The sequence below is a fragment of the Neophocaena asiaeorientalis genome, unplaced genomic scaffold, assembly GCF_003031525.2.
Source record: "Neophocaena asiaeorientalis asiaeorientalis breed wild unplaced genomic scaffold, Neophocaena_asiaeorientalis_V1.1 scaffold202, whole genome shotgun sequence".
Lineage (NCBI taxonomy): Eukaryota > Metazoa > Chordata > Mammalia > Artiodactyla > Phocoenidae > Neophocaena > Neophocaena asiaeorientalis.
The window spans coordinates 1,129,221-1,156,966 of record NW_020172627.1 but is presented as its reverse complement, the minus strand read 5'-3'; the positions used below and the strand labels follow the sequence as shown (position 1 = coordinate 1,156,966).

General features: G+C 42.3%; 1 protein-coding gene across 1 annotated transcript in view; it reads left to right on the top strand.

Moving 5' to 3' along the window:
* The window catches only part of VSTM4 (V-set and transmembrane domain containing 4), a 79,758-nt gene that overhangs the window by 30,847 nt on the left and 21,165 nt on the right, over positions 1 to 27,746 (top strand). Inside the window, exons 4-6 of the mRNA XM_024739082.1 lie at positions 2,635 to 2,668; positions 22,772 to 22,878; positions 24,269 to 24,330. Of these exons, the coding sequence (XP_024594850.1) occupies positions 2,635 to 2,668; positions 22,772 to 22,878; positions 24,269 to 24,330 (203 nt within the window). The remainder of the gene's footprint in view (positions 1 to 2,634; positions 2,669 to 22,771; positions 22,879 to 24,268; positions 24,331 to 27,746) is intronic.

Below are 27,746 nucleotides of genomic sequence, written 5' to 3'. Positions count from 1 at the left end.
AAAAAAAAAAAAAAAAAAAAAAAAAGAAATGGTTAAATCTTTCCTTTACATCTAAGTATCATGAATTTAACTACATCTGTTGATTTAAAAAGACTCCAAAACAAACGTTAGCCATTAGAAATTTTATATTGTCCCTTCTTCTCTTTGAATTTTTATCTTCAATCCACTTCCCCCACAAAATTTTATCCTATTTTCATACATTTTTGTTTTGAAAGTTCTTTGTTGATCACTGATTATATTTCTCTGTAAAATAGTATGTGTATAAAAATTTAAATTAAGATTTTAAAAATTTCCTTATTCCACAAGTCTCTAGGTGCTAAATTTTTTTCCTGGATTGAGTTATCAGTAAATACTGCACAATTAGTAAAGATTTAGAAATGAATATAAAATTAATCAAAACCACATAAATACAAGTTTAGATAAATAATCATAAAAAGTAAAATTTTAATGGAAATGTATATTTATTGAAATGGATTTTTATTTTTACTTCCTATATTCTTGTATGAATTTGTAATAGAATTCAGCATCACTTCTATTCCTATATTTTTAAGAGACGTTAGCTCTGAAATACCTCGTTCAATATAAAAAGAGGCAGGAATGGATGAAGTTTCCTTATACCACTCAGTACTTTAAATTGCTTCTGAGTTTTATGTCAAAAGTCACAATGATCTATCATCAAAAATGATTTTAATACTCTACCAGCTGAGGACTGGATTCGGTCATATTTCAATCCTTGTTGAAAGCAAAATATTGGAACGCTTTCCTCTAGTGAAAAGTTTATTTGCCCAGTCATTGCTTTCTCAACACTGACACCAATATTTTAAATCATTTATTGATTCATTGGGGCCATTGATGTGCCCACTGGCTTTTACCCCTAGGACAGGTCTCTGCAGTACAGGTCAGAATGGGTAAGAGGTATGCCTTGATTTTATGAAGTAGAAAGGGTGATGTAACAGGGAGGGAGGGAAAGGAATACAGCCAGACCTCAGGCAAGTTCCAGGGGAATGAATTCTAAGTAAAGAATACCATGGAAGGTGAGGATCCAGAAACAGATGTCCTTAAAACTATTCTTCCTAAGGGTTCCCAGGGGTACGCAAACCCCAGACTAAAGACCACTGATCTATATAATAAGCTTAGAATAGTGCCAGGAACATATGACATGTTCAGGAAGTATGAACTATGGTTCTATTATTATTGCATCTATAAATGATCCAGCATATAGTAGGTATTAAGTAAATGGAATGCAGAAAGAGTTCAGATACTATTAGGGGGTTGGACAAGACAAACCAAAAGAACCCCTCTAAAGCTGATGCTGTCATTCTGGTTTGGAGCCTGCATTGGTCACTTGCATCACAGATCACTTCAAGTGTAGGAGCTTGAAACAACAACTGTTTTATTTGCTCACAATTCTGCAGGTCAGCAAGTTGACCTGGGCTCAGCTGAGCAGTTCTTCTGGCCTCAGCTGGATCACTCATGCAGCTGCAGCCTGCTAGTGGGTCAGCTGGGGCCTGGCTCCTTCGGCGCCTCAGCTGGGATGACTTGTGTCTGTTTCATGTGGTCTCATCTTCCAGTAGGCTAGCCAGGCTTCTTCATGTGATAGCAGAAGAGTTCCCTGCAATGAGAGAGAGAGAGAGAGAGAGAGAGAGCGAGAGAGAGAGAGAGAGAGAGAGAGGGGGAGAGAGAGAGAGCTCACAAACCTCAGAGCACAGGGCCTTTTATGCTTCTGCTTGTGTGGGAGAGAGGGAGGAGGAGGGAGAGAGAGAGAGAGAGAGAGAGAGAGAGAGAGAGAGAGAGAGAGCTCACAAACCTCAGAGCACAGGGCCTTTTATGCTTCTGCTTGTGACTCATTGGCTAATATTTCACTGGCCAAAGCACATCATGTGGCCAAGCTCAGAGTCCGTGTGGGAGGGAGTTACACAAGGATGTGGACAGATATATTAATGTGTGATTCATTGGGGCCATTGATGTAACACTCTACTACACAACTCCAGGGCCCTGTGGCTGTTTCAGCTTTACTTCTATTTGATGTGAACTCAACGATGAGCTTAGAGGGAACACTTTTTAGGATAACTGCCTAGGTATTCTTATTTTTCCTCTGTAGCTAGAACACGGTTTTTCTGAAGGAGACCTACTATGGAGGATGTCATTGGAAAAAAAAAAAAAAAAAAGGCTGTTTTTTTCCCAGGACCTCCTCTTAGTCCTGGAAGAGCTTTGATCAGAGAATTAAAACCCATTTTATAGACAGGAGCGCCTAAGTGGAGAAAAGTTGCCCCAGGAAGGCTTTCTCATGGCTAAGGCAGAGCTCAGAAGTTGGGTGACTCTATAACTCTAGGTTAGAACCCAATTCAACCTGGCTTGGCAAAAAAAATGAATTTGGGGGGTTATGTAACCAGGAAGCCTGAGGTGCATGGCTTCATGCCTGGCTTGATCCAGGTATGGAACAATATCAAGTCACTGTGGTGTCCTTGCCATGACTCTGCTGTACTCATCCAAAGAGAAGTATAATAGCCCTGAGAGGTGGTTTGTGCCAACGTTTGGGCAATACCTGGCCACCTACATTTCCTAGGAATTCCTGGAAATATATATCTAAAGTAGCATTTATTTACCATCTTCTATTTCTTTTTCCTTTCACAGTGAGACACTATTTGGTGAAATGCCCTCAGAACAGGTAGGAATATTTTCTTCTTGTTTTCAAGTAAAACTCTTTGCTATTTTACTTTCTTTTGATATTACCAAGAAATGGTTAAATTCATATCTTTACCTTAACGTCTGCATATTAGTTCAAAAATTGGCCTAAAATGTGTGTTCTGCATGCACTTGCATGTTTCCAGATTTCATGTTCTGACTGTCACCCTGAGAGGGGCCAGCAAACATGTGGCTCAGGCTGGCCCAACATACATGCTGGAGGAGGCTTGACACCTGCTCTTGAATGACTGTTCCCCTGTTTAGGAAGGAGCTGGCAGGTGGACTGAACCACTTTGATGCCTTTTGACCACAAACACTCCTGATCCCCTTCCACCAACGCCTGCTTGTCCTATGTCCTACTCTACAGAATGCGTCCATTAGTGATACATGTGCTAAGATGCTACCCTTTTAGCTGATGGGACACACCTCACAGGTAACAATAGTTATGGAGTTATGGTAGATGTTGCAAACTCATAGTATTTAAAAATTTGAGACTTCTGGTCCAGACAGGATGGATTAGATCAATTTCTCTCTGCTCTTCCCTGCTAATAAGCACAACTATCAATTCTGCAAATAATATAAGAGACAGACAAAGGAGGACTCTGAAAGGTAGTAAGAAGAAAATGATGAAAGACAAAGGCAAAGAGAAATATGTTAAAAGCAACCAGAGAGAAACAATGCATTACCTACAGGGAAACACAGATTTGAATGACAGTGCATTTTTCATCTGAATCCGTGGAAGGCAGAAAGAAGCAGCCCATTTTTCAAATATTGCAAGAGAAGAAATGTCACCCACAAATTCTATATTCAGCAGAACTATCCTTTAGGAATGAAGGGGATATAAAGACATTCTCAGATGAAGGGAAACGAAAAGAATTTTTAGTTTCACTATCAGGCCTACTTTAAAAGAATGGCTAAAAGAAATTCTTGAAATAAAAGGAAATATCTTGATGCATTAGGAAAGAAGAAGAAAGAATTGAAACAGCAGAAATATGGGTGCGTAAGTAGGCTATTCTTTTCTTCATGAGTTTAAAAAGTAATATTTGATGATTGAAACAAAAAATTATAAAACCATCTGATACTCAAGAAGAGCATTATGATATGTAAAAATGAGGAAGGTAAGTGACCTAAATAGAAATGAGATTTCCACACTTTACTTCAAGTGATAGAACATTTTTACCAGTGGGCTGTGGTGTCACGTGTGTATTGCAATGCTCAAAGCAATTATTAAAGGATTATGAAAAGTACATTCAAAAACAGTATAGAATAATAAAGATAGAATCCTAAAATATGTTCAAGTAACATAAAGAAACAGAGGGATGAGAACCGCAGAAAACAGACAGAAAGCAAATAATAAAATGGCAGACTTAATTGCTGACATACTATTTATCTTAAATGTAAGTGGTTTAAATACATCAGATGACAGAAGCTGACAGAGTGGATTAAAAAAAAAATGACCTAAATATATGCTCTTTACAAGGAACTCATTTCAAACACAGTGACATAGGAAGATTGAAATAGAAGGATGGAAAAAGATATACCGTGCAAACATTACCAAAAAATTCAAGAGTGGGCATACTAATACATGATAAAATAGACTTCAGAGCAAAGAAACTTACTAGAGATAAAGAGGGACATTAAATAATGATAAAAGGGTCAATCCACCAGGAAGACAAAGATCCTAAATGTGTACATATCAAATAGCAGAACCACAAAATGCCTAAAGCAAAAACTGAAAGAGCTGAAAGAAGAAATAGATAAGTCCACAATGATAATTGGCAACTTCAACATCCCCTCTCAGCAGTAGATAGACCAACTAGATAGAGAATTAGCAAGGATTTTGAAGACCTAAACAACACAGTCACCCAAGAGGACCAAATTGATATGTATCAAACACTCCAACCACCAATAGCAGAACACATGTTTTTCCATCCCCCATGCAACATTCACCATAAGATATGGCTTGTCTTAGACCAAATCCTGGGTTATAAAACAAATCCCAACAAATTTAAAATAATTAAAATCATATAAAATGTGTTCTCTGACTGCAGTGGAATCAAACCATAAAGCAGAAATAAAACAACAGCAAGAAAATCTCTAACCATGTGGAAATTAAACAACACACTTAAAAAAAAAACCCATGGGTCAAAGAGGAAGTCTAGAAGGAAATAAAAAATACATAGGATTGACCAAAAATGAGAATAAACATAACAGAATATGTGGTATGCAGCTAAAGCTGTGCTAACAGTGAAATTTATAGTATTAAACGCTTACATTAGAAGAGATGAAAGCCCTCCAATCAACATTCTGAGGTCTCACCTCAGGAAATTAGGAAAAGAGCAAAATAAACCTGAAGCAAACAGAAGGAAGGAGATAATAAAGATCAAAGCAGGAACTGATGAAATGGAAAACAGCAACGTGATAGAGAAAATCAATGAAACAAAAAGCTGTTTCTTAGGAAACCTTCGGAGAAAAAATGGGTAACGTGTACATAGGATCTCTCTGCTTTATTTCTTGTGACTGTATGTGAATGTCCAATTACCTCTGTTAAAGTTTCAATTAACAATTGTATTTGATATCTCTGGGGGATCCTGTTTACAGTCCCAACAGTCCCTATACTGGACTGCTTTGTGTTCCTGCTATTGAGTTTGGGATCCTCAGAAATCCTGTTACTCATATCAAAATGCAAAGTTATTTTATTGAGAGCTTACCGTCTACCAGGTACTGTTCTAGGAGCTTGGGAAGCAGCAGTGAAGTAAAGAGACAGAAATCCCTGCCTTCGTGAGTGCAAATGTATGTGTATATGTCCCCAGGAGAGATGTCTGAGTATGGTTGAGTGAGGGGATTAGCAAGTCCTCTCCCCCAAAAAGCAACTATAAATCTTAACAAAATTGACAAAAGTAACCATTTTAGCACTTTGAAAAGACCAGAGGTATATATTAACCTGAGACGCTTTTCTACTTGAAAAACTGCTGAGCTGCTGAGAGGAACAGTGGTACTCTGTGGAGTTTTGGCCTTGGGCTGCTCTGATATTCTCCCCTCCCAGCTTGGCTGATGAGGAGATTCTTTTAAGGTAAGAAATGCTGGGAGGACCATCAGCCTCTCTATTGTGGTAGAAGGGGGCTCACTTGACTTGGAGCAGTGTGCAAAGCCCACGTTCAGCAGTGTTGGCAGTGGGAGTGGCAGTCTTAGCGGTATTGAGCAGGGAGGCCCAGTGGTTCTGCTAGCCTGAGGTTTGGGTCACAGTTGGGTCAAGCATATCTCTGGCTGAGACAACATGCATGTGCAGGGGAGAGTGGAGGGCACCCAAAGGATAGAAAAAGATACACCAGGCAAGTAGGAACAATAAGAGAGGTGGTAGCTAAGTTAATAAGACACACTTTAAGACAAGAGATATTACTAGAGACAAAGAAAGAAGTTTTATAATTATAAAAGATCAACATATCAGGCTCATTTAACACATTGTATGGACCAAACAGCAGAGCCTCAACATACATGAAGCAAAAACAGAAAACTGAAAGATGAAATTTTTCAATTTTTCTAGAGTAATAGCTGGAAATTTCAATGCTCCACTCTCAATAATTGATAGACTTCTGAGAGAAAATCAACCAGGACACAGAAGATGAAGCAGTTTTACCTGACAAATAAGAATGCTTTACCCAGTGACTGCGTAATATATTCTTTTCACGTTTATTTGACACATTCTCCAGGATAGGCCGTATGCTAGGCCATAAAACAAATCTTTATAAAATTAGTATTTTATTTATGTGAGAAATCATATGAAGTCTGTTCTCTGACCACAACAGAATTAAACAGAAATTAGTGACAGAAAGAAATCTGGGAAAGTCCTAAATGTTTTGAATTTCAAACAACATACTTTTAAATAATACGTGGGTCAAAGAAGAAGTCAAAAGAAAAATTAGAAAATATTTTGAATTAAATAAAAATGAAAACACAGCATATCAAAACTTATAGGATGCAGCAAAAGTAGTGCTTAGAGAAAAATTTATGGCCTTTAAATGCCTATATCAGACAAGAAGAAGGGTCGAAAATCAATAGAAGCTTTCACCATAAGAAACTAGAAAAAGAAGGGTGAGTGAAATCCAAAGTAAGCAGAAGAAAGGTTATAATAGAGATTAGAACAGAAATCAATGGCATGGAAAACACACACACACACACACACACACACACACACACAAAGAAGTATCAATGAAACTAAAAGTTGGTTCTTTGAAAAGATCAATGGACTTGACAAACCTTAAGTTAGACTGTCCGTGAGAATAAAAAAGAGAGAGAGAAAATAACCAATTACCAAAATTAGGAAAGGAAAAAGGAATCACTACAAACCCTACAAAAATTAAAAGGTTATAATCCTGATAATCCAGGTTTATTCTAACAAATTAGACAACATAAATGAAACGGAAAAATTCCTAGAAAAACACAAATTTCCAAAACTGATTTAAAAAGAAAGCTATAGTCTGAATAAACCTATAATAAGTCCAGAAGTTAAATTGTTAGCTAAAAACTTTCCAGCCACGAAAAGCCTAGGCCCACCTTGCTTTACTGGTGAAGCATACCAAATATTAAAGGAAAATAAGAATACCAACCCCTCACAAAGTCTTTCCAAAAAGTTGAGAAAGCGTAGTCTTTTCAACAAATGATGCTAGGACAAAATATATAAAGAACACTTACAACTCAATAATAACATGATAAATAACACAATTAAAAATGGATAAAGAAGACATACAGATGGCCAACAGGCATATGAAAATATGCTCAGCATCATTAATCATCAGAGAAATGCAAATTAATCCACCATGAGATATCATCTCATACCTGTCAGAATGGCTAGAATCAAAAATAACACAAATAACAAATATTGGCAAGGATGTAGAGAGAAGGGAACCCTCATACACTGTTGGTGGGGAGGTAAGTCGGTATAGCTACTGTGGAAAACAGTGTGGAGGTTTCTCAAAAAACTAAAATAGAACTACCTCATGACCCAGCAGTTCCACTCCTGGGTATATATTCGAAAAAAACAAAAACACTAATTTGAAAAGATACATGCACCCCTATGTTCCTAACAGCACTATTTATGATTGCCAAGATATGGAAGCAACCTAAGTGTCCATCAACAGATGAGTGGATAAAGAAGATGTGGTATATATATACAATGGGATACTACTCAGCCATAAAAAAGAATGAAATTTTGCCATTTGCAGCAACATGGATGGACTTGGAGGGTATTATGCTAAGGGAAACAAGCCAGCAAATACTGTGTGTTATCACTTATACGTGGAATCTAAAAAACCAGTAAATATAATAAAAAAGGAACAGACTCACAGATACAGAGAACAAACTGGTAGTTACCAGTGGGGAGAGGGAAGAGGATTAAGAGGTACAAATTGCTATGTATAAAATAAATGAGGTACAAGGATATATGGTGCAACACAGGGAATATAGCCAGTATTTTATAATAACTATAAAAGGAGTATAACCTTAAAAAATTGTGAATCACTATGTTGTATACCTGAAACTTATATAATATTGTACAGCAGCTATACCTCAATTTAAAAAAATGGCCAAAAAAGACTTGAATAGATATTTCCCTAAAGAAGATACATAAATGGCTCGCAAGTTCATGAAAATATGTTCAATATGATTAGTCATTAGAGAAGTGTGAATAAAACCAAAACATGGTGCCACTAAACACCCACTACAATGGCTATCGTAAAAAAAGATAGACAATGTCAAGCGTTGGCCATGTTGTGGTGAAACTGGAACCCTGTACATTGCTGGTGGGAATGTAAAATTGTGTAGCCATTTTGGAGAAACAGTTTGGTGATTTCTTAAAACATTAAACATAGACTTAACCATATGACCCAGCAGTTTCACTGGTAGGAATCTACCCAGGAGAATGAAAACATGTGTCCACACAAATACATGCATGCAGCTTTTCATAGCTGCTTTATTCATAATCACCAGAAGCTGGAAACAATCTAAATATATCCATCAACTGGTGAATGGATAAACAAAATTTAGTAATTCATTCACTGGAATACGATTTGATAATAAAAAGTAAGAAACTGCTGATCTATGCTACCACAGCAGTGAACCTCAAAAACGTTGTACTAAGTCAACTAAGCCAGATGCAAAAAATTACATATTGCGTGATTCCGCTTATTTGAAATGTCCTGAAAAGGGAAATTTATAGAGTCAGAAAGTAGATTAGTAGTTGCTTAGGGCTGAATAGGGATTAACTATAAATAACTATTTATTTATAGTTTTGGGGGGTGATAGGGATGTTCTAAAGCTGTATTGCGGGGATGGTTGTGCAACTTTATAAATCTACTAAAATTATTGAATTGTACACTTATGATCAGTGAATTTTATGGGGAGTAAATTATGCTTCAGTAAAGCAATTTGTTTCTTTTTTAAAGCATATGCCCCGAAAAGGCTCCAAGGGCCGGCATTTCAGGCGTGGGGGAAGGTTATGGCTCAGGTGATCAGAGGCTGTGGAGGGACCAGCCTGCCAGTGTTTCTCAGGATTTGCATGCTGTGGTCTAGCATCTGGCCTTACATTCTTAGCAAGCGGTGCGGGAGTTTGGGCTCCACTTCCTTCCATTCCCTGGCCTTCCCCTTCAGTTGCACCTATTCAGAGCTGGTGCTGAGGCTGGAAGTACAGCGAAGATGTCACCCCAGCCTGGTGGGCATTAGAGTTTGGTCTCCCCCAGCCCTGCGATGCCTGCCAGAGGTCAGAGATGACCACAGAGTCCCGCTTAAATGCTGCCCCCTCTGCCCGCTGGTGCTGTCAGTGAAACTGGTTGGGCGCCCGAGTTGAGCGCTCCCTGTTGGCGTATCTCCTGTTGGGCCAGCCCACAGATCTGCCTCTGGAAAAGCCTGCCTCTTCTAGTCCACTGCACCCCAGGACCCTGCAGGGGCCAGGTCTGCCCCCATGAACCTGGTAGCGGGTGCCCTTCTGACTTGCATTCGTCTTTCTATTAGAACCTCATGCTGATTTGACCTAGTGCAGCCCATTCCCTGCCACGGGGCCTCACTTGTGAACTGGTCAATCCTTGCCATTTTAACTGGCCTTGACCTGAATTGTTCTCTGCCTCTGCAGCCCAGGCATTTTTTTGTTTGTTCCGTCCCTGTTGTGCCAGAGGGCTCCCAGATCCCGGCTCCTTCATCTGTGCTATGGCAGTGGGCAGCCGGGCCCTGGAGTCTCAAGCTGTGATTGGGACAAATGTCCTTCTCTGTCCTCTGACCACTTCCCCCTAAGGGAGAATGGGCAGAGAGCACAGGACCAGGGCAAGATGCCAGGAACAGAAACCCTCAGGCAGGGGAGGGACCCTCAGGAAGAGGCCACATGCTGGCGCTGAGGCTGTGGTCACTGAGACAGGGACCTTGCCAAGTGACTGGGGCAGAACCCGGGGACTCTAGGGACTTCCATGACTTACTGAGAGAAGCTCAAACAGAAGGAAAACAAGTCTCATCTCGAATGTGTGTCATCCTTGAAGTCGGAAGTTGCCATTTCCTGGGAGGGGCGGCTTTGACCTTTGGGGCTGGGGACAGTTCCTTTCTGACGGCAGAGTGCCCTTTCCCGGAGCAGAGACCCAGGCCTTAGTGAGCGTCTCAGGATTCTGCAAGATTTTAAGCGTGCCCTCCCTGGGGAAAGCAGCCCTGAGAGCAGCTCAACTGGTAGGTATGAAACTGTACCCCAGAGTCCCGGAAAACCACATTTTAGTTGAAATGCCACCAATTTCATAGAGTTATAATGTGTTTTCATACCATGATACCTCCTCAGTGCACTCAGGTGCCTTTCTTCAAGTTCAAGAAAATTGTCAAGAGGGTGGACGGGGGCACCTAAAAGGCGATTCGCAGCCAGTACGTTTCCTGACCTTTTGCTTGACCTCTTCTTATGGGTTTGAGATACTAAATTTTTGCAAATGGGAGCAATTAAAATGGACATTGTGTCACCTGTGCTGATGCAGTTACCGCTGAAGTTGTGTAAGCTTTCTTCATGTTTTCTGGCGCACACACTTTCTCAAGGATAAAGAGTCAGGGCCATAGACTGTTTACATGTTGGATAAATTACAGGCACAGTTTTACTGTACTTTGAGAGCTTAGTTTAAAGCATTTTTCAGTCTTTTCTGAACCATCAGAGATTTTTAAAGATACTCCCACAGTCGAAGTATGGGATTTAATAAGTGATTTGTTCAGGATTTAGAGGGAAGGCAGAGATGTGATTTCAAAGAGAGAATATGAAGATATATGCTCAAAACTAAGATATGTAGCTACTTGCTTCATTTGTATAATATTGAATAGTAGCAGTGTTATAAAACATTTATTCCTTCTGTGAAAGGCAATCTGCTGTGATGGTTAAAGATTCTGTGGCCAGGCTGCCTCAGTTCACATCTGGGCTCTGCCACTGATTGCTGTGTGCCTTTAGCTAATTTTTCAACCTCTCTGATAATATGAGGGCAATAATTGTCCTAGCATATAGTGTGTTGGGAGGATTTCATGAGTTAGTCTGTATAAAGTGCTTCCAACAGGTAAATGGTGAGCTCTATGCAAATGGTTCTGTTATTATTCAGTCAGTACTTACGATTGATTCTTCTGTAAGCTTGTAAGGCCCATAGAACAAGGATGAAATGACACACATCCCACGCCCTGAGGTCTGCTTCTAGTAGGAGACCCAGAGAAACAAGACCGTGGCAGCACCCGTGGGATGCCCACGGAGCTGTCACGGACACCCAGAGGAGGTGCTCCTAACCCTGTCCCAGGGATCTGTGGGTGGTAGGGAAGGCTTCCTGGGGGTGAAATCTAGGCCAAGTCTTGAAGGGTGAGTTAGAGCATTACAGGAGAAGAGGGTTGGGGGAGGGCAGCACACAGACCTGGGGAGAGAAAAGCACAGCAGATGAAGGAATTTAGTCCATGGAGGTGAGGAACCCTGGAGATTCAGGGCAGAGCAGCAGGGAGGTGAGGCTGGAGTTGGTGGCAGGGCCAGATGCCAGGGGATGGCAGTCATCATAGTAATAACAGTAACGGAGCCACACTGTTATTAAATGTCGTGCCCTGGCACAGTGCTAAGCATGGGACACACACCGTCTTCTTCCCGCCTCACAACAACCCCGTGAGTGGGTGCTGTGATTATCTCCATGCTACAGATGAGAAACCAATACAAAAAGTGTCGATGTTGGTGAGGTCTCCTGGCCAGTGAGAGGAAGAACAGCGAGGACTGCCAGCCCAGGCCACCTGGCTCCAGGACTCACACACTAGCATAGGTGTGCTGGGAAGCTTGGATCTGACTGTGAGAGCTTTGGTGTTGGCATTCACACAAATGAACAAGAAGTAGATGCTGCAGAAATGTTAAGGCAATGGAAGGAGAAGCGGGAAGGGTTTGGCTATCAATGCTGGGGGTGGCTGCAGCTTCCCTGCATCCCTTGACTTTGAAAAGTGCATCCCTCTGGTCATAGGCATCGATTTGTGGGTGTCTGAGCCTCTGTCCGCATTCAGCTGAGCAAGCAAGGGGGCGAGGGCAGGGATGGCAGACTTGGGTGTGTGTCTCCTGACCTTCCTCCTGCATCCCCAACATCACTGCTGTGCAGTCTTATCCTCGCCCCACCCCAGGGCTCAGGCTCAGCTCCCTCCTTCCAGAGCCCTAGGCAGAGGCAGGCATGAGGAGGACAGGCCTGTGTGATGGGACCCGGTTGTTATTCCTGGAATAACGTGACAAACATCTACCTGGTTTTAGTGTCAGTTTGAGCTGTGCCACTCAGCAGCTTGTGCCAGTCACTCAGCTTCTCTGGGAATATTTCACTCTCCACAAAATGGGCACAAACCTGCCTTTGTCCCTGTGGCTCAGGGTCGTTGTGAGGATTCAGTGAGATAATACCGGCTGTGGACTAATTCCTCATAGTTACTCAGGGAGCGCCCGTGTACCCCTGCAGCTGAACACTTTATGGGATTTACTTCTGATCCTCATAAAAACCCTGCAAGGTACAAATTACTCTCCCCAGATCAAGAACATGAATAAAACTGCCAACTCTTAGATGAAGAGCTAGCCCTCTCTACTATTTACGGACGTTTTGATTCCAGGTAACAGAAAAGCCAGCTCAGATGGTCTTACCCAGGAAGGGACTTGGCTGGCTCACCTGACCGGGGATGCTGCAGTGGGTGGGCTTTGCTCCGGGGGGCACAGGGTCCTTAGGGCAGTGGTGTCTGCTCCCAGCCCTTCTCTGGGCAGTGCTGCCTCCAGGCTTTGATGTGTCCTCAGGCCAGGCCAGCTCCCCTTGGGAAGGGAACGGTGGCAGCACGTGCTTTCACCCCTGGCCTCATGAAGGAGCCATCTTGCTTCCTAATGAGCAAACACAACTGAACTCACTGTTATGGGACCAACCTGAACCAAGCACTAAGGCCAGAGGATAAAACTGTGCCAAGCAGGGGGTGGGGGTCAGTGCCACCCAAACATGTACCTTCAGCCCTAGGGGGCAGGGAGTGGATGCTGAGCAGGTAACCCCAGGGACCTCTCCTTGCTTTTATTCTTATGACCTAAGACCAACACTACATAGAACTGCTAAATTTTGGGTGGCCCAAAAGGTTCGTTCGGTTTTTTCCGTAAGATGGCACTAGTAGCACTTAGTTGTCTTTAACTTCATTCGAGACAATTTTGTTAGATCGTATGTGACAGCTGTCATATCAGCGTGCATTTAAAAAAAGACATCAAAATTGGTGGATTTTTGTGTAGCCTTTTTAATATTGAAGTTGGAAGAAAAAAAGCAACATTTTTGGCATATTACACTTTATTATTTCAAGAAAGGTAAGAACGCAACCGAAATGCACAAAAAGATCTGTGCAGTGTATGGGGAAGGTGCTGTGACTGAGCGAACGTGTCAAACGTGGTTTGTGAAGTTTCGTGCTGGAGATTTCTCGCTGGACGATGCTCCACGGTCAGGTAGACCAGCTGACGTTGATAGCGATCAAATCAAAACAATAATTAAGAACAATCAACATTATACCACGTGGGAGACAGCCGACGTACTCAACATATCCAAATCAAGGGTTGAAAATCATTTACACCAGCTGGGTTATGTGAATCGCTTTGATGTTTGGGTTCCACGTAAGTTAAGGGAAAAAACCTTCCTGACCATATTTCCACATTCGATTCTCCACTGAAACATCATGAAAACGTTCTGTTTTTCAAACAAATTGTAACAGGCAATGAAAAGTGGATGCTGTACAACAAGGTGGAACTGATGAGATCACGGGGCAAGCGAAATGAACCACTGCCAACCACACCTAAGGCCGGTCTTCATCCAAAGAAGGTGATGTTGTGTATATGGTGGGATTGGAAGGGAGTCCTCTATTATGAGCTCCTTCCAGAAAACCAAACGATTATTTCCAACAAGTACTGCTCCCAATTAGACCAACTGAAAGCGGCACTCGACGAAAAGCAACCAGAATTAGTCAACAGAAAACGCATAATCTTCCATCAGGATAATGCAAGACCGCATGTTTCTTTGGTGACCAGGCAAAAACTGTTACAGCTTGGCTGGGAAGTTCTGATTCATCTGCTGTATTCACCAGACATTGCACCTTCGGGTTTCCATTTACTTTACAAAATTATCTTAATGGAAAAAATTTCAATTCCCTGGAAGACTGTAAAAGGCACCTGGGACAGTTTTTTGCTCAGAAAGATAAAAAGTTTTGAGAAAACCATAATTCAAAAAGAGACATGTACCACAATGTTCATTGCAGCACTATTTACAATAGCCAGGACATGGAAGCAACCTAAGTGTCCATCTACAGATGAATGGATAAAGAAGATGTGGCACATATATACAATGGAATATTACTCAGCCATAAAAAGAAATGAAATTGAGTTATTTGTAGTGAGGTGGATGGACCTAGAGTCTGTCATACAGAGTGAAGTAAGTCAGAAAGAGAAAAACAAATACTGTATGCTAACATATATGGAATCTAAGGAAAAAAAAAGTTCTGATGGACCTAGGGGCAGAACAGGAATAAAGATGCAGATGTAGAGAATGGACTTGAGGACCCGGGGAGGGGGAAGGGTAAGCTGGGACAAAGTGAGAGAGTGGCATGGACCTACATACAGTACCAAACGTAAAATAGATAGCTAGTGGGAAGCAGCCGCATAGCACAGGGAGATCAGCTCGGTGCTTTGTGACCACCTAGCGGGTTGGGATAGGGAGGGTGGGAGGGACGCACAAGAGGGAGGGGATATGGGGATATATGTATACGTACAGCTGATTCACTCTGTTATACAGCAGAAATGAACACAACACTGTAAAGCAATTATACTCCAATAAGGATGTTAAGAAAAAAAAAGTTCTGGGAAGATGGAATCATGAAGTTGCCTGAAAAATGGCAGAAGGTAGTGGAACAAAAGGGTGAATACGTTTTTCACTAAAGTTCTTGGTGAAAGTGAAAAATGTGTCTTTTATTTTTACTTACAAAACTGAAGGCACTTTTTGGCCCACCCAATATTAAGGAAGCACCTGCTGACCTTACCAGTTAGTGTTCAGAGATTTCAAACTTACAGACTAAACCACCTCCAAGCCTTTGTGCAGACTCTGTGAAACTGGCAGGGACCAGGAAGGACGAGCTCTCACGGGGAGGCCCGGCAGAACCTCTGAGGTCGTGTAAACCATTTATGATGAAAGGCCACGGGGAGGCTGTGGACAGGGAGGTGCCTTGGCAACTGCCTCACGAAGGAGCGGCTTTTATCCTGGTGTTCTTCACAAAATGCGTGCAAAAACGCCATACGTAGGATGAAAGCAGCAGAAAGTAACACATCAGGACCCCCGGGGTCTGCAGGTCCTTTCTAGGTGCGCCCGCTCTGGCCCAGGTTCCTGGGAAGCCTGCCATGGCCGTCCAGTCCCCACTCAAGGACTCGGAGAGCAGGTTCCATAATAATGATGATCATAATGCTGGTAAGATAGTCATGGGTGACACAACGTACCAGATGCAGTTCTACGTGCTTGACACGTGTTACTCATTTATGAGAAAGAGTCATCTCAAGGGAGGCGCCATTCGTCTGCCTCGAAAGTGAAGTTCTGTAACTTGTACGCAGCTCCTCGGCACGTGCTGTTGATTGACCTCGTGTGGCAAGGAAAGCCCGTGGCACACTTCCAAAAGCCTAGAGCGAGATGTCAGGAAATTCGCCCTATTTGCACTAGTCCTTGGCCTTTATCAATGGCAGCTACCTTGGACGGGGGACCTGTCATTGTAAACGACAGTGAGATGCTAACATAGTTGTTGAGACCTGCGTTCCTCCTGCAAGATTCCACACTTGACCTTGCAAGGTACAAGGTTATAGGGTGATGAGTGTGTTGCGGGCAGTCTTGGAAAGGCAGCCTGGAGCTGCTCGGAGAGGAACTGAGGAAGAAGCCCTCTGGGGGTCCTGGTGAGTTCTCACGGTCTGAACTGAGGTGTGCATGCTGGAGGAAAGGAAGCACATGGACACCTCGGAAGGTGAAACGAATCAACGGAAACACTGACTTTCAAAGCTGGTGTGGGAGCGGGAAGGGTTCAGGGAGGGCAGGCCCAGAAGGATGCTGGCAGGGCCAGATTGGCACATCTTCCTCAGCCCTGCTCGTGGAGGGCTTTCTGGGTCGGGATCTTTTGCCCGACAGACCACACTTTGGCATCCCAGCCATCCCAGTTCAGGCCACACTGAATCCTTCTGCAGTATGTGACGGACAGCTTTATGCCAGGATGAGGATCCTCTGCTCATTCAGCCGGAAACGGGATTGAACAGACCCCAAAGGGGCATAGTTCATATGTGGAGGCACAAAGCTTGTCCTGGATCCAGGGAAACACCAGGCACCTGGGGGATGAAGGTTGGGTGTCTGAATGCTCCTCGGTGGGAACAGTTAACTGCTCCTCTGGTGTATCCCAGTGAGGCAGGTATTTGATGGAGGGGTGGCACTCCTTATGCACAGGCGCTGTGGTTCGGTATGAGGGCGCTTTGAGCTCACATTCACTTATGAAAGCAAGGTGTGCCTGGGTGTTTGGTTCTTCATTTAAAAAATGTTCCTTGATGGGGTCATCTCAGTTTATACTATTGTTTTTTTTTTTCTGCTCCCAGACACACTTAGTTGTAGAGGCACAGAATTTCCACATGGCTGGCCTGGCCACACCCACCTCCCTTTGGGCAGCTGATATTGTTTATTTCAGACAATCCCAGGGACAGGCATGTGCTCCCCTCCTTCTCTGCCCAATCTTGGGCCAGGATGGCCCTTGGTCTTGGGCACCAGTCACTGCTCCTGCCTCCGGGACCCTAGCACTCAGGCTGGCCTCTCTTCCTCCCACCGGGGCAGGGCTTTGAGCAGCTGTAACAGTCCTGGATTTAGTATAGACTAAAAGTGCAGTGGAATGCTGATATCGCCTTCCGGTACCTTTTTGGGGAGCGGGTTTAAGCCTAGAGCAGCCATTGTAGATCTGGCTTGATTGGCCTTCTTCCTTCCCTAGTTCTCTTGTTCTCTGTTGTCTGGGCTGGGCTCAGAGTCCTTGCTTCAGGGCCAAGGAAGCAGGTCCACCCGGATCAGATCCCAGATCTCCTGCCTGGACCTCTCTGAGGCTTAATTTTCCCATCTGGGCGGGTCAGAGATTATGGATATCGGGCACTTTTCACAGTGCTTTGCATAGGGTAGACAGACATAGCTCTTATTAACTTTAGCTTCTGCAAAATATGCTTGCTCACAATTTGTTCAGTGCCTGGTAAAATCCAGGTTGCCTGCTTTACCTAGTGTCCTGGAGTGGCCACCCATTGCTCAGGGGTTCAGCCTTTCTCTACGCCCTGCTCGCCTGCTCTGTCCTGCTTGGCACTTGTACAGCACTGCTACGTCTGTGGCTCTAGGAGGGTGCACTGTGCTCTCTCGGCAGAAAGATTTTCTGATCAAGCTTTAAGTTGAAGTTTGTGCTTCCCCTCAGGGCCAAGACATGGCATCGTGAGATACCCAAGTAGCAAAATTGTTTTCCCTGGGTAACACCATGACATGCCCCTACCCCGCTACTGCATCTACACGCTGGAGATGAGGATCCATGCTGTTTAGCCATTTCATGCCCCATCTAATTTAGGCTGAGCTTTCTTATCTGACCCTAACTATGACCCCGTGAGATAGATAGCAAGGGTACATCTTCCCATCTTACAGGTTGGGGGATGCGGCCCAGGGAAGTGAGTGACTTGTCCTGTATCACCTCTCTAGTCAGAGTGGAAGCAAATTTAGTGCAGGCTTTCTGCCCCTGTCCAGTGCCCGTTTGCTAGATCCAGCCACTACGTGCCACGGAGCAGAGGTGCCTAGTCTTTGTGGGACAGAGACTCCTATGAGAGGCGGCCAGGCCGGAACTTTGTACATGTCACAACAAGGGTCCCACATGTGCGCCTCCTGCCCCACCCTTGTTGGAGCCAGAAAAACAGCCCTGTTCCCCACAAATAGCACCTTTTTCCGATCACACAGCTCTGTAATTTAGCTGGAGTTTCCAGCCTATTTTCTATCTTCCTTGGTTTGACTGGCTCCCACAATGCCCACTCCCTTGTGTCAGACACAAAATACAGTCCTGTTGCAACCCAAGATATAGAATAACTTTTCTCGTAAGTGAATCATAAGACGGACTTTGTCAAAAATTCCTACCAGCCCTGCTGGCTCAACGCAAGACGTAAGATTCTGAGGGAATCGCTGTCTATCGTATGTCACTGTGGTGACTCATTGTATCTGAGTGCTCATGATTGAGGTATGAAGTAGAACTAAATTTAGTTTAGTGCAGTTTTACTGTTTTCAAGGAGAATGGTGATGACAAAGCAGATCTTTTTTCAGCTTACTGAAAGCCCTGGGCATAATGGCCTACGTTTATGATGTCTCAAAATTTTCATTTTATATTAAAGAGCTAAAGAATTAAAGCCAAAAAAAGAGAAGAGGAAGGGGGAATATTATTTGATTTTGTAGGGTGTGAGGTGCAACTGGGGAAGATAATCCCAACTCAGAGGCAATAGACAAAAAGAAACTATCAAACGATTTTAGCAAAAACAAATGACCACGCATTTAACAAAAAGGCAAAATTCAAAAGTAGGGAAATGTTTGCAATAAGCATGTCAGGTTGATGTCAAAGATGCCAAATCTATAAGAATGGCTCACAGTCCTAATAAATAACAGCAGAAGGTGTCCATACATCATTCATAAATAAGGAAACACAGACAAACGCGGGACATGTTCCTCCTAGCAAGCAAAGAAATGCAAGTAAAGGGAGATATCACATTTTTCTTCATTAAGTGAGAAATTTTTTAAACTGATAAATCTGATGTTAAAAAGGATGAAAAGATAAATGCCCTCATCCATTGACCAAGAGGCTATAAAGTAGCACTAACTTGTTGGAAATCATTTTGACAGTGGGTATTTTTTTTTTTTTTGACAGTGGGTATTGAATAACCTTTAAAATGATCCTCCTCTGTGAACTAGCATTTCCAGGTCTAAGAATCCAAAAACAGAAGTCTAAGAATGGAAAACCATTATGCACAAATATATTTATAGCAATGTTATTTGTATATCAAACTGGGAAACAAATTAGATGTTTAGATGTCAGGGGAAGGCTAAGTAAACTGTGGGCATGTCTTCTCACTGGAATAGTGGGAGGATGTGACAATATGGAAAGTGTAGATTAAGTAAAAAGAAGGATGCAAAATTGTAATACAATATTATTATTATTATTTTTTTTTTTTTGCGGTACGCGGGCCTCTCACTGTTGTGGCCTCTCCCGTTGCGGAGCACAGGCTCCGGACGCGCAGGCTCAGCGGCCATGGCTCACGGGCCTAGCCGCTCCGCGGCATGTGGATCTTCCCAGACCGGAGCACGAACCCGTGTCCCCTGCATCGGCAGGCGGACTCTCAACCACTGCGCCACCAGGGAAGCCCCAATATTATTTTTAAAAAGACAATGTATAAGAACCAAGGAAGAGTTGAAACTTATGTCCGCAAAAAGCCTGCACACGGATGTTGACAGCAGCTTTAGTCATAATCTCCAAAACTTGGGAGCAAAAAAGATGTCCTTCAGTAGATGAATGAATAAATAAACCCTGGTACATCCAGACAATGGAATATTATTCAACATTAAAAAGAAATGAGCTATCAAGCTATGAAAAGACATGGAGAAAACTTAACTGCATATTTCTAAGTTAATGAAGCCAATCTGAAAAGGCTCCATACTGTATGATTCAAACTATATCTGACATTCTGGGAAAGGCAAAGCTGTGGAGACAGTTAATAGATCAGTGGTTGCCAGAGGTGGGGGAGGGAGGGATGAACAGGAAGAGCACAGAGGAATTTTAGGGCATGGAAGCTATTCTGTATGATACTACAGTAATGGCTACATTATAAATTTGTCCAAACCCATAAAATGTACAACACCAAGAGTGAACCCTAATGTAAACTGTGGACTTTGGGTGATGATGTGTGTCAAGGTAGTTTCATCAATTAAAACAAATGTACCCCTCTGGTGGAAATGTTCATAATGGGGGTGGTCAGGGGTCTATGGAAAATCTCTGTATCTTTTGCTCAATTTTGTTGTGAACATAGAACTGCTCTAAAAAATAAAGTCTTTTTAAAAAAATAAAACAAGGAAGAGGAAAAAGGCTGGAAATATTTATGAAGATCATGTTTTGGTTACGATAGACTTATTTTCTTTCGTCTCCATGCTTGTAATTACCATTTTAAAACATGAACGTGCATTAATTTATAATGGAAAGAAAAAATAAACATTTCAAGAGTTTAAAAAGCTAGGAAATGAAGCTGTATGTGTGGTTGTGTATTTAAACAGTTCTGAGGGTTTCTGATCCCTTGTTTTCTCTTTGTGGCCAGAGTTTTGTAAACACACATCCCTTTTAGCTATTTGTACATTTACACAGTTGACCCTGTACTCTAAAGCCATGGCCAGTTAGAATTTCTGTTCCCAATAAAAATAAGCTGTCTTTGGGGACTCTCAGTGTGAACTGCATTCTTGGAAATTTCCCCACAACGTGACTCAGTCTTTGTTTATTTTTAAAACTCCAGGACTATATTAGAATAGTCTGTTTTCTTTTATTAAATATATGTAAATATTTATTAGTGTTTAATTTACTGTTTTTCAAAGATTATACAATCACATGATTTAATAATTAAAATTTAAAGTTAAATAATTAATTTAAACATATATGTAATAATAATTCATATTATTATATAATAATATATTATATAATATAATTATTAATTATATTATTATTATTATGTTATGTAATATGTAATTATAATAATAATAAATAATTCTCCTTGTCCAATCTTCCTTTTGTTTATTTCCTCAGCACCCCCATTTTAAGGAACCACTATTTTTAAATTCTTGTGAATATTTCCAAAGTTTCTCTATTTGTGTACATAAATACTAATATATATTATTTTTCTGTATTTTTATACAAAAGAAATGACACATTTTACACATTGTCCAATACCTAGCTTTTTCACTTAACAATGTGTCTTTTCTTATCCCTGTATAAATAGCTTCCTCATCCCTCATTACAGTTACAAAGGACCCCGTGTGTGGATTTGTGGATTCACCATAATTTCCTTAACCAGTCCCCCGCTGATGGACAGTTGGGTTGTTTCTAATCTATTGCTATTACCAACAGGACTATAATGACTTATATGTACATTTCATACCCATGCAAGGATATCTACAGAATAAATTCCCAGAAGTGAAATTGCTGGGTCACAGAGTATAAGCCTCTGTAATTCTGACAGCGCCTGTGATCCTGATTGCCGAATTACCCTCCATCAGGAAGGGTTTACACTTGTACCAGCTATACTTCTGAGTGCCTGATTCCTCACACCCTTGCCAAAAGAGTGCTTTGCCTTCAGTTTGGTTGTTGCCATTCTGATATGTGCAGAAAGAAAGTGCAGTACATTTTAATTTGGCTTTTTCTTGAGGAAGTTTTAGCATGTTTTCCTAGGTACGAGCCTTTCCTCTTGTGTGAAAACTGTTTACCACCTTCATTCATTTTGACTATTAGGTCATATCTTATGGATTTCTAGAAATCCTTTGTATTAGGGAGATCAAGGGAGTTACCAAGCCTCTCTTGGTAACTGTACCTACCTGGCTGGAATATGTGCCTGAGGACAAGAGATTCTAAAAGAAGCTGCCCTCTGAGTTGCTGGAGCCATAGGATGCATTTGAAATAAGACGATGACCATTCAAGGAAGTGTTTGGACTCCACCCCACAGGTAGCAAGGAGAACAGGTTTCACATCAGGCCAGTCTGGGTTTGCAGCTTTCGTGTTGTCTGCTTACAAACAGTGTCACTTAGAGCAAGTCACTTAGCATCTTTGAATCTTGGTTTTGTTACCTGTAATGTAAGGCTTACCTATTACTTTGGGTTATAACGGTAACACATAGAGTCTGATACTACAGTGATTACACAGGTAACCACCCAGATAATTGAAAACACTCACAACACTCCTGAGGGCTAACTCAGTCTTTAACTTAAAGTCTTTACAGCAGGAGGAGAAAGTGTGAACAATCATGGGGGGCCCTAGGGACTCCCAGCTGCAACTCCCCAGGGTCCCTTCTCACTTGCACAGGTGCTGCTCTGTCTCTGGATTGTGAGCCACAAAGATGTGTGCAAGGAGCGTTGGTTTTAGGGGAGCTCAAGGAGAAGTTTTTAGTGATATCTTAATATCCTCCTGGTGATGTAACCAAGCCAGACTGTGTAAACCCATTGACCAGGTGTAAACAATCTATACAAACAATCTATACACCCCAAAACAATGTAGGCAAGCCGGCCCTGGGTCTCTCCAGAGATTTTAGAACTTTACACAGCATGTTACAAATCCCTAACTAGCTCAACTCATCATCCTTAGCCAAGGGTCAGTACCAGACCTCCAGCCATCCCTGGAGATAGGCACAGAGTGATCCCAGTCCGGCTCTAAGAGTACCCTACCTTACACACAGGTACACGGGGTACCCGGTAACTATTGCTTCCTTTTCCTTTCCCCGGAACAAGCCTGCCTTTGCCTTCACCAGGACCTTTTTCTTCTCCAGCTCAGGGGAGACTGTCACCAGCGTGACCAGCTTGGTCCCACTGCAGCCCAAGAAGGGCAAGAGGCGGAAGGAAAAAGCTGACATTCCTCCCGCAGTCCCTGCCAAAGGTAGGAAGCCAGCCAGCAGTCATCCATGTGGAGAGCACCTGGGGTCTGATGTGAGATCAGGACAGGAGAGTAGGCAGGTGGAGGATGTGACATCCCTGATTATATGGTCTGGAGAACCCCACCTAGATTCTGGTCATAACTGAGCCCCGTCCCTGAGGTGGGCTGGGGGCATTGCCATTGGACGTGCATGGCTTTAGCGGGGGTCAACCTCTACAGACTATTCCACAGTGTATTTCCCTTTGAAGTACTAACATTCTCTGCACGTAGCAGGGTGGACCAAGGGGGTGTCAGCATCCTCTTGGTTCATTTAAGGGAAAGAAGGCTCTATGATTTTCCTAAAGATAAAAACCAGGTGTGTAATTTATTTTGGATTTGTTCTGGGGATTAAAACGAGGGTTATTACTTGATTCCAATTACGACTTAGAGCAACATAAATGAGGAAGATGGACATTTCCTGAGGTGAGAAGTAAAACTGTTTATAGATCGTTCCTAAAATAACTGTGGCCAATTTAGGAGAAGGTCATACATCAAAGGATTTGATATACAGTTAGGAATACAAGGGTTGCCCAGGTGAATAATTTAAGAACAAGACAGGATCCATTTTATCCCTCAACTGGGGCTTCCCAGGATGGCCCCTTGGCACCCTTTGCGCCCTGTGGTGGAAGGCAGTGGTGCTGAGACTGTACGTATACTGGGTGGACAGAAGGGGCTGGGAGGCGTGAGCGTCCTGCGAGGCATGACACTTGTGGATCTGGGGAGGGAAGGGAGCTGTCCCTGCTCTGCGCCAGGCATTGTACTGCTGTATCACCTCATTCAGTCAGCACAGGTGGTGCCCTACTTTACGAAAGAAGAAAATGAGACTCAGAGAGCCACGTGGTTGAGCCTGGCTTTGAATTCAAGTCCCAATTCATCTAAATACTAGGTAGTTACATGATGTTAGAAGAAGAGCCTCGGTTTCCTCCTCTGTTAGATGGGGACAATAAGACCCTCCCTGCTGACCTCCCAGGGCAGCTGTGAGGGTCAAAGGTCACCGCTGTCAGCGTTAGCATGCAACTAGGAGGAAGCCCCAGGGAGGGTCCCAGCCTCAGCCTTTACCAAGTGCACCGGGTTCTCACCTGCACATCTGACCTCTTTGTAGCTGGCAGTGTTTTATGCTGTGGTTTTGTTGACCTTGTTGAGAGGAGAGGATGACGTATCCAAAGGTTAGGAGAGGATCACCCTCCCCCGAGGGGCACCAGTCCAGCTGTTCCCTGGATCAGAAACTAGAGTTCCTCCGTGAGGACAGGAAGTAGCCCTATGTCCGAGGCTCTCTGTCCGTGGTGCTCGTGATATGTGGGTTTTAAGAGTCCTGGGAGGAATTGCAAACTAAACCTTTGATGTGCTTCCACAGCTCCCATCGCTGCCCCGTTCCATAAACCGAAGCTGCTGAAACCACAAAGGAAAGTCGCCCTGGTGAGTAACCACAGTCTCCGTGTTGTCCCCTCAAGCCCTAAACACAACGCTGGTCCAAGGATTACCTTTATTGACTGAAAACATGCTCCACGTTCTTGGGGCTTTGTTCCCAAGCAAAGGCATTCTCTCTTCTTGGGTCAGCTTTTCTCCATAGCTAGTTCCCACAGAGTGGCTTTTTAAAAATCCAAATGGAATTACTTTTCATTATCAATGCTCCTTTTTTGAAAAGAAGGGAAAAAATCACACTCAGAAGGGTATAAAATAGAAAGTGGACCAGCTTTTATAAACTTGTCTTGATAACCACTCTGAAGAGATTGCTGAAGAACTTTCCAGAAAACATGTTATACTTTTAATTTTAAAACAACTTCAGTTTTACGGAAGAGTTAGAAAGATGGTACAGAGAGTTCCTGTCTACCCTTCGCCCAGCTTCTCCTAAGGTTAACTTCTCACATAGCCATGGTGTATTTGTCAAAACTAAGAAGTTACCATCAGCACATTGCCATTAACTGCACTCCAGACTTGGATCAGATTTCAGCAGTTTTTCCACGAATGTTCTTTTTCTGGTGCAGGATCCCATCCAGGCTGTCACATCGCATTTCGTGGTCTTGTCTCCTTAGTCTCCTCCAATCAGGGCCAGCGCCTCCGTCTGTCTGCTTCTACAGCCTTGACACTTTTAAAGAGTAGTAGCTGCATTTTTTACAATGTCTCTTGATTTGGGTTTCTCTGAGGTTTTCTGATGATTAGAAATGAGGCTATGGATTTAAGGGAAGAACAACACAGAGGAGATATGCCTTTCTCATAGCGTCCCATGGAGCGGGCGAACGTGCTATGATGTTGACCGTGACCACTTGGTGAAGGTGGGTCTACCAGGTTCCTTCAGTATAGAGTCACTATTTTTCCCTCTCCATACTTTATTTGTTAGAAGCCAGTTATTAAGTCCAGGTCACACTCAAGGGGAGGAGAGTGAAGCTGAACCTCCAGAATTCAGGGAGGGGTCTCAGAGACTTTGTGGACACATATGAAGACCACCACAGTAATTAATAGGTATTTTAGGGGAGACACATCAAGCCTGTGCAAATAGCCTGTTTTTCCTTGAACTTTTGTCTACTCACTTTAGCATTCATCCGTGGATTTTGCTTGCAGCACTTATTACTATGGTGAACCGATGGTGATTTTCTGTTTTCCTCAATCCATCTCCATTTACTACTTGAAATTCTTCTGTAAGGAAGAGCTGGATCCCTTTCCTCATTGACTTATTCACCAATTTCTTTATATCAGTATGGATGCATGAAGATTTAATTTCTTTTAAGTTCGTAATCGTATTTTTATTATTTTGTTGCCAATTTTGTTCAGCAGCTGTGTATTTGTGTGTGAAAGAGAGAAAGGGAGAGAGGCAGAGAAACTGGCAACCCAATCCTAAAATGTGTATGTAAGATAATAAGATTATCTTGACCTTGCAGAGGGCCAAGATAATCTTGAAGGAAAAGAACAAAGTGAAGAATTTATATACCAATTCACAAGATTTATATTAAAGCCATAGTAATTAAGCTGTATAGTAAGTAATGGTATTAGCACAAGAATAGACAAATAAACCAAAGGAACATAATAAAGAGCCCCAAACATACCTACATATGTATTGTCACTTGATTTTATGACAAACGTGACATTGCAGTGCAGTGAAGAAAGGATTATATTTTTAGTACACAGTGATGGGTCTGTAGGAGCTCCACATGAAAAACAATGATCCATAACCTGGACTTCACACCACACACACACAAATTAATTAGAGAAGGTTCATACACTTAAGTAAGAAAGGTTAAAATAAAACTTCCTAAAATTAGCTTATCTACATAAGGTCAGGGCAAGCAAAGATTTTTAAACAAGACGTGTAATGTATGAGCCATAAAGGAAAAGATTGAAAACTTCGGATTACATTAAAATTTAGAAGATCTATTCTGATGAAAGATATCAGTACAAGAATGAAAAGGGAAGCCACCTATGGGGAGTGTACCTGCCACGTGTATATTTGGTGAAGGATTCTTACCTAGCATTTGTGAACACCTACAAATCAATAAAAAAGAAAAAGGCAACACTACAAAAAAATAGGCAGAAGTCTTAAACGTGTACTTCACCAGAGAAGACATACAGATAGCCAGTCAGCACATGAAAAGTATTTAATCTCATTGGTGTCATGGAAATGGAGGTTAGAAGCAGAAACCCAGTTCACAGCTACCAGGATGGCTACAGTGAAATACTTACATGGTTTCCTTTTTTTTTTTGCCTGTTTTCCTCTGATCCACTTGGAATTTAGGAATGGATCCAATTTTATCTGTCATTCTTTTTTGTCAGATTCTTTTTTATTTAACTTTATGTTTCATACTTCCATAATTGCTGCTTGCCAGTTTCATTATACGTCATCACTACATTCCAAACAATTATTGAAACTTAACTTTTATTCGTTCTGTTATTACTTTTTCTTGAATCCAGTGTCTTCCCCGCTAAATATATTTGCCTTTACATTTGAGTAGTTTGTCTGTGAATGGAATTCTAGTTTCCTAAACATTTTCCGCTCTGTTCTGGGAAATATGCTAAACAGTTTGTGTGCATTTCTGTTTACTTCCCATATTGCTCAGCATAAATGCCATGCTCATTACTGTGGCCTCTAATGCCTTATATCATGCAAGCCACATGTAATTTAGATTTTCCGGTAACCACATTAAAGACGTAAAAACAAACAGGTGAAACCAATTTTCATAGTATGGCTTATTTAACCCAATATATCAAAATATTATCATTTAAACATATAACCAGTATAAAGTTATTAATGAAATATTTTAATGCGTATTGTTCTGCTAAGCCTTCAAAATCCAGTGTGTATGTCATGCTTCCTGCACATCTCATTTCAGAACCACAGTTCAAGAGCTTAATAGTCACATTTGGCTATTGGTTACCATATTGGACAGCGCAGCCCTATAATGATCTAGCCCCCATGACCTCTTTGACATCATTTTTACCACAGTCCCCCTTTCTCGTTCCCCTCCCATCATTCTGTCTTCCTCGCTAGTCCTTAAACATACCAAGCATGTTCTGGTAGGGCTTCTGTTGTCTTATATGCCTGGACCGTCCTCCCCAGGCTATGTCTGTGGCTTATTACTCACGCCCTAGGGTCTCTATTCAAATATCAACTCAGTGGAGAAGCCTTCCTGAAACTCTATATAAAACACCACCCACCCTCTGAAGGAACTCCCCATGAGAGGCATCCTGACGTACTTCTACTTGTATCTATTACCTGTCTTTCTCTTCTCAGAATGCAAGGTCCATGAAGGCAGGGAGGTTGTCTGCTCTGGTCACTGCTGTGTTCTCCACACCAGAGCAGTGTCCAACAGGATGGGGATGTGTGATTTTGCACCCCAGCT